Source organism: Nerophis lumbriciformis, linkage group LG08 (assembly GCF_033978685.3).
Source record: "Nerophis lumbriciformis linkage group LG08, RoL_Nlum_v2.1, whole genome shotgun sequence".
In the NCBI taxonomy this organism is placed as follows: Eukaryota; Metazoa; Chordata; class Actinopteri; order Syngnathiformes; family Syngnathidae; genus Nerophis; species Nerophis lumbriciformis.
Genome location: NC_084555.2, coordinates 50,112,501 through 50,132,941, shown reverse-complemented (window position 1 = coordinate 50,132,941; position 20,441 = coordinate 50,112,501). Strand labels below are relative to the sequence as shown.

Genomic DNA, 20,441 nt, shown 5'->3' with positions numbered 1-20,441 from the left:
CCCGACTCTGGACAGCCAGCACTTCATCCATGGCCTCCGGACCTGTGCCCCCCCCTTCCACAAGAGAGAGAGGGGCAGAGGAGAAAAGAAAAGAAACGGCAGATCAACTGGTCTAACAAGGGGGTCTATTTAAAGGCTAGAGTATACAAATGAGTTTTAAGGTGGGACTTAAATGCTTCTACTAAGGTAGCATCTCTAACTGTTACCGGGAGGGCATTCCATAGTACTGGAGCCCCAATAGAAAACGCTCTATAGCCCGCAGACTTTTTTTGGGCTCTGGGAATCACTAATAAGCCAGAGTTCTTTGAACGCAGATTTCTCGCCGGGACATATGGTACAATACAATCGGCAAATTGATCTTGGACTTCAGGAAAGTCAAAGCCCCACCATCCCCCCCTCACCCTGATTGACTCTCCCACCCCCGTCTCCATTGTGGACTCCAATCCGTTTCTTGGGCACCACCATCACCCAAGACCTCAAGTGGGCGCCGACCATCAGCTCCCTCATCAAGAAGGCCCAGCAGAGGATGTACCTCCTGCGGCAGCTGAGGGTTAGGGTTAGGGTGACCCTAACCCTACCCTAACCCTAACCCTAAACTGAAAGTGCCGACCGAGATGCTGGTGCAGTTTTACTCAGCCATCATCGAGTCCATCCTCACCTCCGCCATCACCGTGTGGTTCCCCCCGGCGCCACAGTCCGGGACAAGCATCGACTGCGGCGCATGGTACGTGCTGCTGAGAAGATGATTGGCTGCAAACTCCCACCCCTCCAGGACCTGTTCTCCTCCAGGACCAGGTCGGATGACAGCTGACTCTTCTCACCCTAGAGACAAACTATTCTCCCCTCTCCCCTCAGGCAGGAGACTACGGTCCATCCAGACCCGCACCTCCCGCCACCTGAACAGTTTTTTCCCCCTTGGCCATCAGGCACATGAACAATAACAAGATCTGATAGCTCAGTTACAGCTCATTTTATTACCTATTCTGTGTTGTATGTGTTTTATGTTGCACCATTGCACCAAAGTTAATAAAAAGTTACTGCATAATTAGGAGTCTTTGTGTCAGGACTTGGACTTTGGCTTGGTTTGTTCTCCCGTGGTACAAATGAACTGGACTGGTCAAGGCTTGAAGGTGGGTACATGATTTATTTTAAACTATCAAAAAAGGAATAAACAAAAAGCGCGCACAGTGGCGGAGAATAAAACTAGACTTTAAACACAAAACTTGCACATTGGCAGAAACTATGAACAATTAAACAAAACACTAACTGTGGCTTAACAAACAAAAACTTACTTGGCATGGAACCGGCATGAAAAAAAGAGTAGCAAGGGTCATCAGGGTGTGGAGAGTGTGCAGGAGCATAAATGTGGTGATGTCGTCAGGACGAACAACAGAAAATGAATGAACTTAAATACTATGGACATGATTAGTGAAAGCAGGTGCGTGACTCAAAACGTGAAACAGGTGCGTGACGTGACAGGTGAAAACTAATGGTTGCTATGGTGACAAGAGTGCACAATGAGTCCAAACGTGGAACAGGTGCGTGACGTGACAGGTGAAACTAATGGTTGCTATGGTGACAAAACAAAACAAAAGTGCACAAAAAGTCCAAAATTTAAACCGAACATTACTAAAACAAAACATGATCACACAGACATGACACTTTGTTTACTTACTACTAAAAGACATGTTGTCTAGTATGTTTACTATTTTATTTAAGGACTAAATTACAATAATAAACATATGATTCATGTACCCTAAGATTTTTTGTTACAATAATTACATTTTTTGTGGTCCCCTTTATTTAGAAAAGTATGGAAACACGGTACCAGCATGTTGGTATGGGGACCACCCCACTGTGCAGGTGTAATATCTATCTATATATATATATATATATATATATATATATATATATATATAAAGGCCTCCCTCACACAGGTTTAAAGAAGGTTTCACTTGCAGCCACACAGGAGATAGAAGTAGAAGTAGACAATATCTCCCATGACATCTTCCATTCTGTCCACCTCATTCCAGACTTATATTACATCCACTGATGTCACCACCTTCTATTTGTTTGGGCCTTTTTTTCCCACTTTCCGCCGATTTCTCCCACCGTTTATTCACTTAGCCTCCCCTCACACGCAGTGTGCGACCTCTGACCCGCCAGCATATTGTATCCCCTAAGCCCCTTGTCCACTGACCTGGGAGGGAAGGAGGGCTGGAGAGATGAACTCGCGGGTAATGGCTGGACACTTTATCAGTTTGCCACACAGGGGCTTAGTGGGGGAATTGGGGCCCGGTGCAGGTTGACTTAGTCCCCCATCAGATCTGCTCCTACAAGGGGAGATGATATCCCTCATGAAATCACTTCCGATAGATGCTCGGCCTCCATGTGGAACCTCCAAAGTGGAACGCTTCTGAGGTGGTACGGTTGGGAATTAGACCCAACATTTTCCAGAATGATATTCCTTTAAGCAGGTTTGTTGTTTTTAATGCTGCCTGTCATTCACAATCCCTAGCATACACGTTGTTCTTTTTTATGCATTCTAAAACCTAAATAAACACTACCAAGACTCTGCTAACAATTAAAGTAATGGCATTCGATATATTTTGCCTATAAAGCGATCTAAAAACATCCAAACACCTCCTTCAAGGTTTTATATGCACACTAATTATATATGTCATGTAGTAACATTCATAATAACATGTAATATATACATGATGTAAGTATATATGTCATGTAGTAACATTCATAATAACATGTAATATATACATGATGTAAGTATATATGTAATGTAGTAACATTCATAATAACATGTAATATATACATGATGTAAGTATATATGTCATGTAGTAACATTCATAATAACATGTAATATATACATGATGTAAGTATATATGTAATATATTAACATTCATAAAAACATGTAATATATACATGTCGAAGTATGTATGTCATGTAGTAACATTCATAATAACATGTAATATATACATGATGTAAATATATATGTAGTATCTAGTAACAATCATAATAACATGTAATATATACATGATGTAAGTATATATGTAATGTAGTAACATTCATAATAACATGTAACATATACATGATGTAAGTGTATATGTCATGTAGTAACATTCATAATAACATTTAATATATACATGATGTAAATATATATGTAGGATCTAGTAACATTCATAATAACATGTAATATATGCATGATGTAAGTATATATGTCATGTAGTAACATTCATAATAATGTCATATATACATGATGTAAGTATATATGTAGTATCTAGTAACATTCATAATAACATGTAATATATACATGATGTAAGTATATATGTCATGTAGTAACATTCATAATAATATGTAATATATACATGATGTAAGTATATATGCCATGTAGTAACATTCATAATAACATGTAATATATACATGATGGAAGTATATATGTCATGTAGTAACATTCATAATAACATGTAATATATACATGATGTAAGTATATATGTCATGTAGTAACATTCATAATAACATGTAATATATACATGTCGAAGTATATATGTCATGTAGTAACATTCATAATAACATGTAATATATACATGATGTAAGTATATGTCATGTAGTAACATTCATAATAACATGTAATATATACATGATGTAAGTATATATGTCATGTAGTAACATTCATAATAACATGTAATATATACATGATGTAAGTATATATGTAATGTAGTAACATTCATAATAACATGTAATATATACATGTCGAAGTATATATGTCATGTAGTAACATTCATAATAACATGTAATATATACATGATGTAAGTATATGTCATGTAGTAACATTCATAATAACATGTAATATATACATGATGTAAGTATATATGTCATGTAGTAACATTCATAATAACATGTAATATATACATGATGTAAGTATATATGTAATGTAGTAACATTCATAATAACATGTAATATATACATGTCGAAGTATATATGTCATGTAGTAACATTCATAATAACATGTAATATATACATGATGTAAGTATATATGTCATGTAGTGACATTCATAATAACATGTAATATATACATGATGTAAGTATATATGTCATGTAGTAACATTCATAATAACATGTAATATATACATGATGTAAGTATATGTCATGTAGTAACATTCATAATAACATGTAATATATACATGATGTAAGTATATATGTCATGTAGTAACATTCATAATAACATGTAATATATACATGATGTAAGTATATATGTAATGTAGTAACATTCATAATAACATGTAATATATACATGTCGAAGTATATGTCATGTAGTAACATTCATAATAACATGTAATATATACATGATGTAAGTATATGTCATGTAGTAACATTCATAATAACATGTAATATATACATGATGTAAGTATATATGTCATGTAGTAACATTCATAATAACATGTAATATATACATGATGTAAGTATATATGTCATGTAGTAACATTCATAATAACATGTAATATATACATGATGTAAGTATATATGTAATATATTAACATTCATAAAAACATGTAATATATACATGTCGAAGTATATATGTCATGTAGTAACATTCATAATAACATGTAATATATACATGATGTAAATATATATGTAGTATCTAGTAACAATCATAATAACATGTAATATATACATGATGTAAGTATATATGTAATGTAGTAACATTCATAATAACATGTAACATATACATGATGTAAGTGTATATGTAATGTAGTAACATTCATAAAAACATGTAATATATACATGTCGAAGTATATATGTCATGTAGTAACATTCATAATAACATGTAATATATACATGATGTAAATATATATGTAGGATCTAGTAACATTCATAATAACATGTAATATATGCATGATGTAAGTATATATGTCATGTAGTAACATTCATAATAATGTCATATATACATGATGTAAGTATATATGTCATGTAGTAACATTCATAATAACATGTAATCTATACATGATGTAAGTATACATGTCATGTAGTAACATTCATAACAACATGTAATATATACATGATGTAAGTATATATGTAATGTAGTAACATTCATAATAACATGTAATATATACATGATGTAAGTATATATGTAATGTATTAACATTCATAAACCATGTAATATATACATGTCGAAGTATATATGTAATGTAGTAACATTCATAATAACATGTAATATATACATGATGTAAGTATATATGTCATGTAGTAACATTCATAATAACATGTAATATATACATGATATAAGTATATATGTCATGTAGTAACATTCATAATAACATGTATTATATACATGATGTAAGTATATATGTCATGTAGTAACATTCATAATAGCATGTAATATATACATGATGTAAATATATATGTAGTATCTAGTAACATTCATAATAACATGTAATATATACATGATGTAAGTATATACTGTATGTAATGTAGTAACATTCATAATAACATGTAATATATACATGATGCAAGTATTTGTCATGTAGTAACATTCATAATAACATGTAATATATACATGATGTAAGTATTTGTCATGTAGTAACATTCATAATAACATGTAATATATACATGATGTAAGTATTTGTCATGTAGTAACATTCATAATAACATGTAATATATACATGATGTAAGTATATGTCATGTAGTAACATTCATAATAACATGTAATATATACATGATGTAAGTATATATGTCATGTAGTAACATTCATAATAACATGTAATATATACACGATGTAAGTATATGTCATGTAGTAACAATCATAATAACATGTAATATATACATGATGTAAGTATATGTCATGTAGTAACAATCATAATAACATGTAATATATACATGATGTAAATATACTAGTTACATTCATAATAACATGTAATATATACATGATGTAAGTATATATGTCATGTAGTAACATTCATAATAACATGTAATATATAAATGATGGAAGTATATATGTCATGTAGTAACATTCATATTAACATGTACTATGTACATGATGTAAGTATATGTCATGTAGTAACATTCATAATAACATGTAATATATACATGATGTAAGTATATATGTCATGTAGTAACATTCATAATAACATGTAATATATACATGATGTAAGTATATATGTCATGTAGTAACATTCATAATAATATGTAATATATACATGATGTAAGTATATATGTCATGTGGTAACATTCATAACATGTAATATATACATGATGTAAGTATACATGTAGTATCTAGTAACATTCATAAAACATGTAATATATACATGATATATATGTCATGTAGTAACATTCATAATAACATGTAATATATACATGATGTAAGTATATATTTCATGTAGTAACATGTATAAACACACACAGAGACAGGAAGGAGGAATATAAAAAACTGATGGGTTGGCTTCTCCAAGTTAGCAGTGCCTCATTTTCTTGAGCAGACCTCCTCCAGGTACTGCAGTCCTGTATAATGACACTCTCTTGTAATAAAGCAACTTTTGGTCCAGGAAAGCATCTCCGACGTGTCTTTAGCTCCAGCCACACTGCCGTGTCGCCCTTGTGTCCGGGCGAGGATGACACGAGCAGAAGTCCACTCAGGGCTTGTGTTTGGTACCGTCACCCCGTTCAAACGAAACCATGCATAACTTTAGCACGCTCGAAGTGAAAGTGAAAATGATAGTTCAGCTGACTGATGGAGCCGTGCCTGCTGTAGCGCTGATGAAGTCCCAGCACACCAAATGAAAAGCCTGCAGATGTTGTAATTTAGCCGAGCAAGGATGTTGCGCAGGGCGACAGTAAACAAGAGGCAGGCAGCTTGTAAAAAAAAAAACTGGCAAGGAAAGCAGCTGACATTTTGATTGGTTGTGTTCTAATGACAGGATGAATATGTATTCCAACACACACACACACACACACACACACACACACACACACACACACACAACGCGGGGTGTGTAGTTTTTGTGAATTGTTGCGTTTAAGGTCCATGTCAAACATCTGGCTTTTAACAGCTCTGTCACCAGGCAATTACAGAACATCATGTTTGTGATTTGTTAGCGAAGAAAAATCCATAAATTAGCCGCACCGTTTCATAAGCCACAGGGAGCAAAGCGTTGGAGAAAAAAAAGTAGTGCTGTATAGTCCCAAAAATGTGGTACTTATTTTTTTTGGTCTGGTTAGTATCGTTTACATCAGGACTGTTGCTATTATATAAGAGAATATGAGGGCAGCCAGCATGGACGAATAGAACAGACAAGTCATTGTAATGTCTGCTCGCGGAAAACAAACATCCTAATCTACGATTTGACTCCCTCGAATGGCCTTGACGCTGTGAACAACAGGAAAAGGCTGTTCTGGAAACACCTCAATGATGGACGCTTTTGACCTCCCTCCCTCCTCAACGACACCTGGAGTCGAACTTTTGCAGATCGGCCTCAGTCTATGAACATTACATCATCACACCCAAGACAAGTGGGCACATACACACTCACACCCCCCTCCCCCACCCCACGCCTTCACCATTGCTTGTTTCCCCTCGGGGTGATGGTCGGCCGGCAGCGCTTCATAGCAGCAGTCGACCTCCATGGGCCCCAACTCCTCGCCACTCTGTTGCGAGTTGTCGTGATTAAATGTAACGTGTTTATGTTTGCATTACATGGAGGATTTTTCCCACTCCAGACTAGGCCCCCTTAGGAGCCCAGTCTAGATTGTATTTTTTTACTCATCCTTCCCCAGCGTTTTACCTTTTTCCCATCTTTTACGGGGCGCCTTGTGGCGACCCATCAGTGTTCCTGTTCTGTAACCCTGTACCACAGCCAGTTGGCTCCTACATCAGTCCAGAGAAGGCGTCTCCACTGCTCTAGAGTCCAGTGGCGACGTGCTTTACACCACTGCATCCCACGCTTTGCATTGGACTTGGTCATGTGTGGCTTAGACCCTGCTGCCCGGCCATGGAAACCCATTCCGTGGAGCTCTCTGCGTACTGTACGTGGGCTAATTGGAAGGTTTGGAGCTCTGTAGCAACTGACTGTGCAGAAAGTGTTTGCACTATGCCAGGGGTCGGCAACCCGCGGCTCCGAAGCCGCATGCGGCTCTTTGATCACTCTGATGCGGCTCAGCAGCTTACTTGCTGAACCCCTCAATTTTCCCCATGAGACTTCCGGATTTCAGTGCCTCTCGCAGAATTAATATTCACCGATTTTTCACCCTTACAGCGATAATAAGGGCGTGCCATGATGGTACAATATTTGGCGCCCTCTACAATCTGTATTAACAACGTGCCAGCCAAACACTTGTTATACAATATACATCTTCCGCATGCACACGTACGTGACAGCAAGGCATACTTGGTCAACGGCCACACAGGTTACACTGACGGTGACCATATAAAACAACTTTAACACTCTTGTTGTTCCACTACATTATATATGTGGTCTGTTGTTCCACTGCCTTATATATGCGGTCTGTTGTTCCACTACCTTATATATGCGGTCTGTTGTTCCACTACCTTATATATGCGGTCTGTTGTTCCACTACCTTATATATGCGGGCTGTTGTTCCACTACTTTATTTATGCAGTCTGTTGTTCCACTACCTTATATATGCGGTCTGTTGTTCCACTACCTTATATATGTGGTCTGTTGTTCCACTACCTTATATATGCGGTCTGTTGTTCCACTACTTTATATATGCAGTCTGTTGTTCCACTACCTTATGTATGCGGTCTGTTGTTCCACTACCTTATACATGTGGTCTGTTGTTCCACTACATTATATATGTGGTCTGTTGTTCCACCGCCTTATATATGCAGTCTGTTGTTCCACTACCTTATATATGCGGGCTGTTGTTCCACTACTTTATATATGCAGTCTGTTGTTCCACTACCTTATATATGCGGTCTGTTGTTCCACTACCTTATATATGCGGTCTGTTGTTCCACTACCTTATATATGCGGTCTGTTGTTCCACTACTTTATATATGCAGTCTGTTGTTCCACTACCTTATGTATGCGGTCTGTTGTTCCACTACCTTATACATGCGGTCTGTTGTTCCACTACATTATATATGTGGTCTGTTGTTCCACCGCCTTATATATGCAGTCTGTTGTTCCACTACCTTATATATGCGGTCTGTTGTTCCACTACCTTATATATGCGGTCTGTTGTTCCACTACCTTATATATGCGGTCTGTTGTTCTACTACTTTATATATGCGGTCTGTTGTTCCACTACCTTATACATGCGGTCTGTTCTACTACCTTAAACATGCGGTCTGTTGTTCTACTACCTTATATATGTGGTCTGTTGTTCCACTACCTTATATATGTGGTCTGTTGTTCCACTACCTTATATATGTGGTCTTTTGTTCCACTACCGTATACATGTGGTCTGTTGTTCCACTACCTTATGTATGCGGTCCGTTGTTCCCCTACCGTATATATGCTGTCTGTTGTTCTACTACCTTATATATGCGGTCTGTTGTTCAACTACCTTATATATGTGGTCTGTTGTTCCACTACCTTGTATATGCAGTCTGTTGTTCCACTACCTTATATATACAGTCTGTTGTTCCACTACCTTATATATGTGGTCTTTTGTTCCACTACCTTATATATGCGGTTTGTTGTTCCACTACCTTATATATGCGGTCTGTTGTTCCGCTACCTTATATATGCGGTCTGTTGTTCCACTACCTTATATATGTGGTCTGTTGTTCCGCCACCTTATATATGCGGTCCGTTGTTCCGCTACCTTATATATGCAGTCTGTTGTTCCACTACCTTATATATGTGGTCTGTTGGTCCGCTACCTTATATATGCGGTCTGTTGTTCCACTACCTTATATGTGCGGTCTGTTGTTCCGCTACCTTATATATGCGGTCTGTTGTTCCACTACCTTATATATGTGGTCTGTTGTTCCGCCACCTTATATATGCGGTCCGTTGTTCCGCTACCTTATATATGCAGTCTGTTGTTCCACTACCTTATATATGTGGTCTGTTGGTCCGCTACCTTATATATGTGGTCTGTTGTTCCACTACCTTATATATGCAGTCTGTTGTTCCACTACCTTATATATGTGGTCTGTTGTTCCGCTACCTTATATATGCGGTCTGTTGTTCCACTACCTTATATATGTGGTCTGTTGTTCCACTACCTTATATGTGCGGTCTGTTGTTCCGCTACCTTATATATGCGGTCTGTTGTTCCACTACCTTATATATGTGGTCTGTTGTTCCGCCACCTTATATATGCGGTCCGTTGTTCCGCTACCTTATATATGCAGTCTGTTGTTCCACTACCTTATATATGTGGTCTGTTGTTCCGCCACCTTATATATGCGGTCCGTTGTTCCGCTACCTTATATATGCAGTCTGTTGTTCCACTACCTTATATATGTGGTCTGTTGGTCCGCTACCTTATATATGCGGTCTGTTGTTCCACTACCTTATATGTGCGGTCTGTTGTTCCGCTACCTTATATATGCGGTCTGTTGTTCCACTACCTTATATATGCGGTCTGTTGTTCCACTACCTTATATATGCGGGCTGTTGTTCCACTACTTTATTTATGCAGTCTGTTGTTCCACTACCTTATATATGCGGTCTGTTGTTCCACTACCTTATATATGTGGTCTGTTGTTCCACTACCTTATATATGCGGTCTGTTGTTCCACTACTTTATATATGCAGTCTGTTGTTCCACTACCTTATGTATGCGGTCTGTTGTTCCACTACCTTATACATGTGGTCTGTTGTTCCACTACATTATATATGTGGTCTGTTGTTCCACCGCCTTATATATGCAGTCTGTTGTTCCACTACCTTATATATGCGGGCTGTTGTTCCACTACTTTATATATGCAGTCTGTTGTTCCACTACCTTATATATGCGGTCTGTTGTTCCACTACCTTATATATGCGGTCTGTTGTTCCACTACCTTATATATGCGGTCTGTTGTTCCACTACTTTATATATGCAGTCTGTTGTTCCACTACCTTATGTATGCGGTCTGTTGTTCCACTACCTTATACATGCGGTCTGTTGTTCCACTACATTATATATGTGGTCTGTTGTTCCACCGCCTTATATATGCAGTCTGTTGTTCCACTACCTTATATATGCGGTCTGTTGTTCCACTACCTTATATATGCGGTCTGTTGTTCCACTACCTTATATATGCGGTCTGTTGTTCTACTACTTTATATATGCGGTCTGTTGTTCCACTACCTTATACATGCGGTCTGTTCTACTACCTTAAACATGCGGTCTGTTGTTCTACTACCTTATATATGTGGTCTGTTGTTCCACTACCTTATATATGTGGTCTGTTGTTCCACTACCTTATATATGTGGTCTTTTGTTCCACTACCGTATACATGTGGTCTGTTGTTCCACTACCTTATGTATGCGGTCCGTTGTTCCCCTACCGTATATATGCTGTCTGTTGTTCTACTACCTTATATATGCGGTCTGTTGTTCAACTACCTTATATATGTGGTCTGTTGTTCCACTACCTTGTATATGCAGTCTGTTGTTCCACTACCTTATATATACAGTCTGTTGTTCCACTACCTTATATATGTGGTCTTTTGTTCCACTACCTTATATATGCGGTTTGTTGTTCCACTACCTTATATATGCGGTCTGTTGTTCCGCTACCTTATATATGCGGTCTGTTGTTCCACTACCTTATATATGTGGTCTGTTGTTCCGCCACCTTATATATGCGGTCCGTTGTTCCGCTACCTTATATATGCAGTCTGTTGTTCCACTACCTTATATATGTGGTCTGTTGGTCCGCTACCTTATATATGCGGTCTGTTGTTCCACTACCTTATATGTGCGGTCTGTTGTTCCGCTACCTTATATATGCGGTCTGTTGTTCCACTACCTTATATATGTGGTCTGTTGTTCCGCCACCTTATATATGCGGTCCGTTGTTCCGCTACCTTATATATGCAGTCTGTTGTTCCACTACCTTATATATGTGGTCTGTTGGTCCGCTACCTTATATATGTGGTCTGTTGTTCCACTACCTTATATATGCAGTCTGTTGTTCCACTACCTTATATATGTGGTCTGTTGTTCCACTACCTTATGTATGTGGTCTGTTGTTGCCCCCCCCCCCCCCGCTCTGTGCGTCGGTTGAGGTGGGCGGGGTTTGGTAGCGGGGGTGTATAATGTAGCCCGGAAGAGTTAGGGCTGCATGGGATTCTGGGTATTTGTCCTGTTGTGTTACGGTGCAGATGTTCTCCCGAAATGTGTTTGTCATTCTTGTTTGGTGTGGGTTCACAGTGTGGCGCATTATTAGTAAGTGTTAAAGTTTTTTTTTTAATACCGCGACCGTCAGTGTGACCTGTGTGGTTGTTGACCAAGTATGCCTTGCTGTCACCTACGTGAGCGAGCGGAAGCCCCATTAAACATGAGGCTAATCAGGCACGCTGATTGTAGCGGGAGCTACATGCTGTACCATCACGACACGCATGACGCTGACAAACGCGCTTCGTTTATAACCCGCGTGTTGCACCAGCTTAAAAATATAATAAAAAGGTGTGGTCATCGTGTCTGAGATCCCTGGTTCAACATAGCCTAGAGCAAAAATAAAAAACTTTGTATGCAGTGTTATTTCATTACCACTGCATCCCACGCTTTGCATTGGACTTGGTGATGTGTGGCTTAGATCCTGCTGCCCGGCCATGGAAACCCATTCCATGAAGCTCTCTGCGTACTGTATGTGGGCTAACTGGAAGGTCACATGAGGTTTGGAGCTCTGTAGCAACTGACTGTGCAGAAAGTCTTTGCACTATGCTGACCTCTCTGTCAGTTTACGTGGCCTACCACTTGGTGACTGGGTTGCTGCTGTTCCCAAACTCTTCCATTTTCTTACAATAAAGCCGACAGTTGACTTTGGAATATTTAGGAGCGAGGGAATTTCACGACTGGAAATCACTGAGAGCGGCCCATTCTTTCATAAATGTTTGTAGAAACAGTCTCCATGCCTAAGTGGCTGATTTTATACACCTGTGGCCGGGGCCAAGTGATTAGGACACCCGATTCTCATCATTTGGATGGGTGGCCAAATACTTTTGGCAATATAGTGTACTTCTGGACGTACGTTGTAAACCTGCACCTGCAGTCAGCAAACTCGTCCAAATAATGGCGCCGTAGCACAAACAATAACTCACCGTTTTGATGTCTCTGTCGGCGTAGTATGAAAACTATTTGTTGGATACATAACATTATGGCCGTTAGCGAAGAAAAATCCATAAATTAGCCGCACTGTTTCATAAGCCGCAGAGATCAAAGCGTTGGAGAAAAAAAAGTAGTGATGTATAGTCCAAAAAATGTGGTACTTATTTTTTTTGGTCTGGTTAGTACCGTTTACATCAGGACTGTTGCCATTATATAAGAGAATATGAGAGCAGCCAGCATGGACGAATAGAACAGACAAGTCATTGTATTGTCTGCTCGCAGAAAACAAACATCCTAATCTACGATTTGACTCCCTCGAATGGCCTTGACGCTGTGAACAACAGGAAAAGGCTGTTCTGGAAACTCCTCAATGATGGACGCTTTTGACCTCCCTCCCTCCTCAACGACACCTGGAGTCGAACTTTTGCAGATCGGCCTCAGTCTATGAACATTACATCATCACACCCAAGACAAGTGGGCACATACACACTCACACCCCCCTCCCCCACCCCACGCCTTCACCACCGCTTGTTTCCCCTCGGGGTGATGGTCGGCCGGCAGCGCTTCATAGCAGCAGTCGACCTCCATGGGCCCCAACTCCTCGCCCCTCTGTTGCGAGTTGTCGTGATTAAATGTAACGTGTTTATGTGTGCATGGCATGGAGGTTATTTTCCCACTCCAGACTAGGCCCCCTTAGGAGCCCAGTCTAGATTGTATTTTTTTACTCATCTTCTTACCCAGCGTTTTACCTTTTTCTTATCTTTTACGGGGCGCTTTTGGCGACCGATCAGAGTTCCTGTTCTGTAACCCTGTACACTAGAGATGCGCGGATAGGCAATTATTTCATCCGCAACCGCATCACAAAAGTCGTCAACCATCCGCCATCCACCCGTTCTAACATTTAATCAAAACCGCACCCGCCCGCACCCGCCTGTTGTTATATATCTAATATAGACGATGCAAGGCATTAGTGAGGTTATAAAGCTTTTGCCTGTTAAAGAAAGGAGACTGATCCAATGCAGCAGAGACATTCGCGTGCCACGCTGTCACGACCCAGACGCACACCAGTGCGCAATCATCTGGGAGCCTCGCTGAGCGCACCTCCAAGCGCGTGGAGGTCCACCCGGCGGCCATCCTACTCGTCGCGGCCTAGCCCTCGCGGCTCTCGCTGCCGGCGACGGCCGGGTATGGGCCCGACGCTCCAGCGCCATCCATTTTCAGGGCTAGTTGATTCGGCAGGTGGGTTGTTACACACTCCTTAGCGGGTTCCGACTTCCATGGCCACCGTCCTGCTGTCTATATCAACCAACACCTTTTCTGGGGTCTGATGAGCGTCGGCATCGGGCGCCTTAACCCGGCGTTCGGTTCATCCCGCAGCACCAGTTCTGCTTACCAAAAGTGGCCCACTCGGCTCACCAGGGTGAGCCCCACCCCTTTCGTGAGCGCACTGCGCGCGGAGTGACCCCTGTTACGAGCCCCCGTGGGTGGCGGGCAGGTAAGCTGCTTACCTGCTGCGCGTGACGCCGACCGCGGCGAAGGCGGACGAGGCGAAGGCGGACGAGGCGGGGTGTCGGTGCGGTGGGCGCGGTGGTGACCCTGGACGTGCGTCGGGCCCTTCTCGCGGATCGCCTCAGCTACGGCTCCCGGTGGGGCCCTCTCGGGGGAAGGGGCCTCGGTCCCGGACCCCGGCGAGGCGTCCCTTCTCCGCTCCGTAAAAGTGTCCATCTCTTTTCTTTTTTTTTTTCTGTTGTGGCATATGCTGCAGGTGCCTGCTCGTTTTTCGTATGTGGGTAACAACATTTAACTATGTATGTATATTTCCGAATTGGTTTAACTGCCACCCGCCTGAATCTATTTAAAATCTAATTTTTTTTTATTTCAACCGCCCGACCCGACCCGCGGATAAAATCTAATTTTTTTTAATTTCAACCGCCCGACCCGCGGATAATCCGCGGACTCCGCGGTTGTGTCCGCAAACCGCGCATCTCTACTGTACACTGTTTGTTTGTCTAATCTTGAACGGGTTTGTGCTGAAAACATAGTTTCGTTGTACTTGTGCAATGACAACAAAGTCCTATCCTATCATAGAAGTGGCTTTCAGTGGTCACATAACCAGAGCCAGTTGGCTCCTGCTCTAACTGCACCCGCTCTGGTTCATCCTCAGGTTCACCGGCTTGGTAGACCCGTGCGGCAAGGTGGACATGGCCCTGTTGTCTCCAGCACGCAAGGACTACTGGTCCATGCTGGCCTACAATCGAGCCAAACTCTGCAACATTCTCTTCAGCAACGAACTGCACCGCCGCCTCTCTCCTCACGGGGTCACCTCCAACGCAGTGCATCCTGGGAACATGGTCTACACCTCCATACACAGGAGCTGGTGGCTGATGACCTTCCTCTTCACCCTGGGTAGACCTTTCAGCAAGTCATTGGTGAGTACAAACCTTACGCGCTTTGCTTTGGAAACCCAAAAGTCATGTTCCTGCCAGGTTCATTTTGGTTTGGTATGGACTGGAAGGGTAAAGTCTGATTTACCAAAGTGGACTTAGTTCCGATAAGAACAAGTTTTCTTCGAGAGGTGTCAATTTCAGGGTGTGAAAAGGTCTTGTCCACATAGCCATTCCAGTCGATGTTGAACTTCTTGAAAATGCAATTCGGAGGTAGTAATGTGAAGGAGCCCTAGGACGGAACTCTGGGGAACACCAGTGGTTCCAATTCTTCTCATTCTTTGTCACAGGCACTCACAAATATAGACTTGGTTTTTGTGTTGACATCTTTACACAACTGCATTGTGTAAGCCAACACAACACAGTGATATTGGTGTCATCCACTTGTAGAAGTAAAACTTTGTCTTGAAACTCATGGAAAATGTGGGCAAGAGGTAAGTTGGAGATCTCCAAAATGTGGCTCTTCCCAAATGTACCATACCACTCATACTGACCTACGGTGTTTCAAGGTCATACAATCATTGATGGCATGTCTGCAAGGCTAACTACTTGCCATCTGTGTTGTTGTTGTTCCACTGCCTTATACACTATATTGCCAAAAGTATTTGGCCACCTGCCTTGACTCACATATGAACTTGAAGTGCCATACCATTCCTAACCCATAGGCTTCAATATGATGTCGGTCCACCTTTTGCAACTACTACAGCTTCAACTCTTCTGGGAAGATTCTGATCATTTGGATGGGTGGCCAAATACTTTTGGCAATATAGTGTATATGTGGTCTGTTGTTCCACTACCTTATATATGTGGTCTGTTGTTCCACTACCTTATATATGCAGTCTGTTGTTCCACTACCTTATACATGTGGTCTGTTGTTCCACTACATTATATATGCGGTCTGTTGTTCCACTACCTTATACATGTGGTCTGTTGTACCACTACATTATATATGCGGTCTGTTGTTCTACTACCTTATATATGCGGTCTGTTGTTCCACTACCTTATATATGCAGTCTGTTGTTCCACTACCTTATATATGAAGTCTGTTGTTCCACTACCTTATATATGTGGTCTGTTGTTCCACTACCTTATACATGCGGTCTGTTGTTCTACTACCTTATATATGCGGTTTGTTGTTCCGCTACCTTATATATGCGGTCTGTTGTTCCGCTACCTTATATATGCGGTCTGTTGTTCCGCTACCTTATATATGCGGTCTGTTGTTCCGCTACCTTATATATGCGGTCTGTTGTTCCACTACCTTATACATGTGGTCTGTTGTTCCACTACATTATATATGTGGTCTGTTGTTCCACTGCCTTATATATGCGGTCTGTTGTTCCACTACCTTATACATGCGATCTGTTGTTCCACTACCTTATATATGCGGTCTGTTGTTCTACTACCTTATATATGCGGTTTGTTGCTTATATATGCGGTCTGTTGTTCCACTACCTTATATATGCGGTCTGTTGTTTCACTACCTTATATATGCGGTTTGTTGTTCCACTACCTTATACATGCGGTCTGTTGTTCCGCTACCTTATATATGCGGTCTGTTGTTCCGCTAACCTTTAAATATGCGGTCTGCTGTTCCGCTACCTTATATATGTGGTCTGTTGTTCCACTACCTTATATATGTGGTCTGTTGTTCCACTACCTTATATATGCGGTCTGTTGTTCCACTACCTTATATATGCGGTCTTTTGTTCCACTACCTTATACATGTGGTCTGTTGTTCCGCTACCTTATATATGCGGTCTGTTGTTCCGCTACCTTATATATGCGGTCTGTTGTTCCGCTACCTTATATATGTGGTCTGTTGTTCCACTACCTTATATATGCAGTCTGTTGTTCCACTACCTTATATATGTGTTCTTTTGTTCCACTACCTTGTATATGCGGTCTGTTGTTCCACTACTTTATATATGCAGTCTGTTGTTCCACTACCTTATATATGCGGTCTGTTGTTCCACTACCTTATATATGCGGTCTGTTGTTCAACTACCTTATATATGTGGTCTGTTGTTCCACTACCTTATATATGTGGTCTGTTGTTCCACTACCTTATATTTGTGGTCTGTTGTTCCTCTACATTATATATACAGTCTGTTGTTCCACTACCTTATATATGTGGTCTGTTGTTCCACTATTTTATATATGTGGTCTGTTGTTCCACTACCTTATATATGCGGTCTGTTGTTCCACTACCTTATATATGCGGTCTGTTGTTCCACTACCTTATATATGCGGCCTGTTGTTCCACTACTTTATACATGCAGTCTGTTGTTCCACTACATTATACATGCAGTCTATTGTCCCACTACCTTATACATGTGGTCTGTTGTTCCACTACATTATATATGTGGTCCGTTGTTCCACTACCTTATACATGCGGTCTGTTGTTCTACTACCTTATATATGCGGTTTGTTGTTCCGCTACCTTATATATGCGGTATGTTGTTCCATTACCTTATACATGTGGTCTGTTGTTCCACTACATTATATATGCGGTCTGTTGTTCCACTACCTTATACATGTGGTCTGTTGTACCACTACATTATATATGCGGTCTGTTGTTCCACTACCTTATATATGCGGTCTGTTGTTCCGCTACCTTATATATGTGGTCTGTTGTTCCACTACCTTATATATGTGGTCTTTTGTTCCCCTACCTTATATATGCGGTCTGTTGTTCCGCTACCTTGTATATGCGGTCTGTTGTTCCGCTACCTTATATATGCGGTCTGTTGTTGCGCTACCTTATATATGCGGTTTGTTGTTCCGCTACCTTATTTATGCGGTCTGTTGTTCCGCTACCTTATATATGTGGTCTTTTGTTCCACTACCTTATACATGTGGTCTGTTGTTCCACTACCGTATGTATGCGGTCCGTTGTTCCACTACCTTATGTATGCGGTCCGTTGTTCCCCTACCTTATATATGCGGTCTGTTGTTCCACTACCTTATACATGTGGTCTGTTGTACCACTACATTATATATGCGGTCTGTTGTTCCACTACCTTATATATGCGGTCTGTTGTTCCGCTACCTTATATATGTGGTCTGTTGTTCCACTACCTTATATATGTGGTCTTTTGTTCCCCTACCTTATATATGCGGTCTGTTGTTCCGCTACCTTGTATATGCGGTCTGTTGTTCCGCTACCTTATATATGCGGTCTGTTGTTGCGCTACCTTATATATGCGGTTTGTTGTTCCGCTACCTTATTTATGCGGTCTGTTGTTCCGCTACCTTATATATGTGGTCTTTTGTTCCACTACCTTATACATGTGGTCTGTTGTTCCACTACCGTATGTATGCGGTCCGTTGTTCCACTACCTTATGTATGCGGTCCGTTGTTCCCCTACCTTATATATGCGGTCTGTTGTTCCACTACCTTATATATGTGGTCTTTTGTTCCACTACCTTATATATGCAGTCTGTTGTTCCACTACCTTATATATGTGGTCTGTTGTTCCACTACCTTATATATGCAGTCTGTTGTTCCACTACCTTATATATGCAGTCTGTTGTTCCACTACCTTATATTTGTGGTCTTTTGTTCCACTACCTTATATATGCGGTCTGTTGTTCCACTACTTTATATATGCAGTCTGTTGTTCCACTACCTTATATATGCGGTCTGTTGTTCCACTACCTTATACATGTGGTCTGTTGTTCCACTACATTATATATGCGGTCTGTTGTTCCACTACCTTATATATGCGGCCTGTTGTTCCACTACTTTATACATGCAGTCTGTTGTTCCACTACCTTATATATGCGGTCTGTTGTTCCACTACCTTATACATGTGGTCTGTTGTTCCACTACATTATATATGTGGTCTGTTGTTCCACTACCTTATATATGCAGTCTGTTGTTCCACTACCTTATATATGCGGTCTGTTGTTCAACTACCTTATATATGTGGTCTGTTGTTCCACTACCTTATATATGCGGTTTGTTGTTCCGCTACCTTATATATGTGGTCTGTTGTTCCACTACATTATATATGCAGTCTGTTGTTCCACTACCTTATATATGCGGTCTGTTGTTCCACTACCTTATATATGCGGTCTGTTGTTCCACTACTTTATATATGCAGTCTGTTGTTCCACTACCTTATGTATGCAGTTTGTTGTTCCACTACCTTATTTATGCGGTCTGTTGTTCTGCTACCTTATATATGCGGTCTGTTGTTCCGCTAACCTTATATATGCGGTCTGTTGTTCCGCTACCTTATATATGCGGTCTGTTGTTCCACTACCTTATATATGCGGTCTGTTGTTCCACTACCTTATATATGCGGTCTGTTGTTCCACTACCTTATATATGTGGTCTGTTGTTACACTACCTTATGTATGTGGTCTGTTGTTCCAATACCTTATATTTGCGGTCTGTTGTTCCTCTACCTTATATATGCAGTCTGTTGTTCCACTACCTTATGTATGCGGTCTGTTGTTCCACTACCTTATATATGTGGTCTGTTGTTCCACTACCTTATATATGCAGTCTGTTGTTCCACTACCTTATATATGCGGTCTGTTGTTCAACTACCTTATATATGTGGTCTGTTGTTCCGCTACCTTATATATGTGGTCTGTTGTTCCGCTACCTTATATATGTGGTCTGTTGTTCCACTACCTTATATATGCAGTCTGTTGTTCCACTACCTTATATATGCGGTCTGTTGTTCAACTACCTTATATATGTGGTCTGTTGTTCCGCTACCTTATATATGTGGTCTGTTG

The 20,441-nt window shown here is 40.5% G+C and overlaps 1 protein-coding gene across 2 annotated transcripts in view; it reads left to right on the top strand.

Annotated features, from left to right (window-relative positions):
• wwox (WW domain containing oxidoreductase) overlaps positions 1–20,441 on the top strand; it is a 606,531-nt gene that overhangs the window by 218,264 nt on the left and 367,826 nt on the right. For both annotated transcript variants that reach the window (XM_061969167.1, XM_061969168.1), the window contains exon 8: positions 15,407–15,671. In XM_061969167.1, coding sequence (XP_061825151.1) covers positions 15,407–15,671 — 265 coding nt within the window. The remainder of the gene's footprint in view (positions 1–15,406; positions 15,672–20,441) is intronic.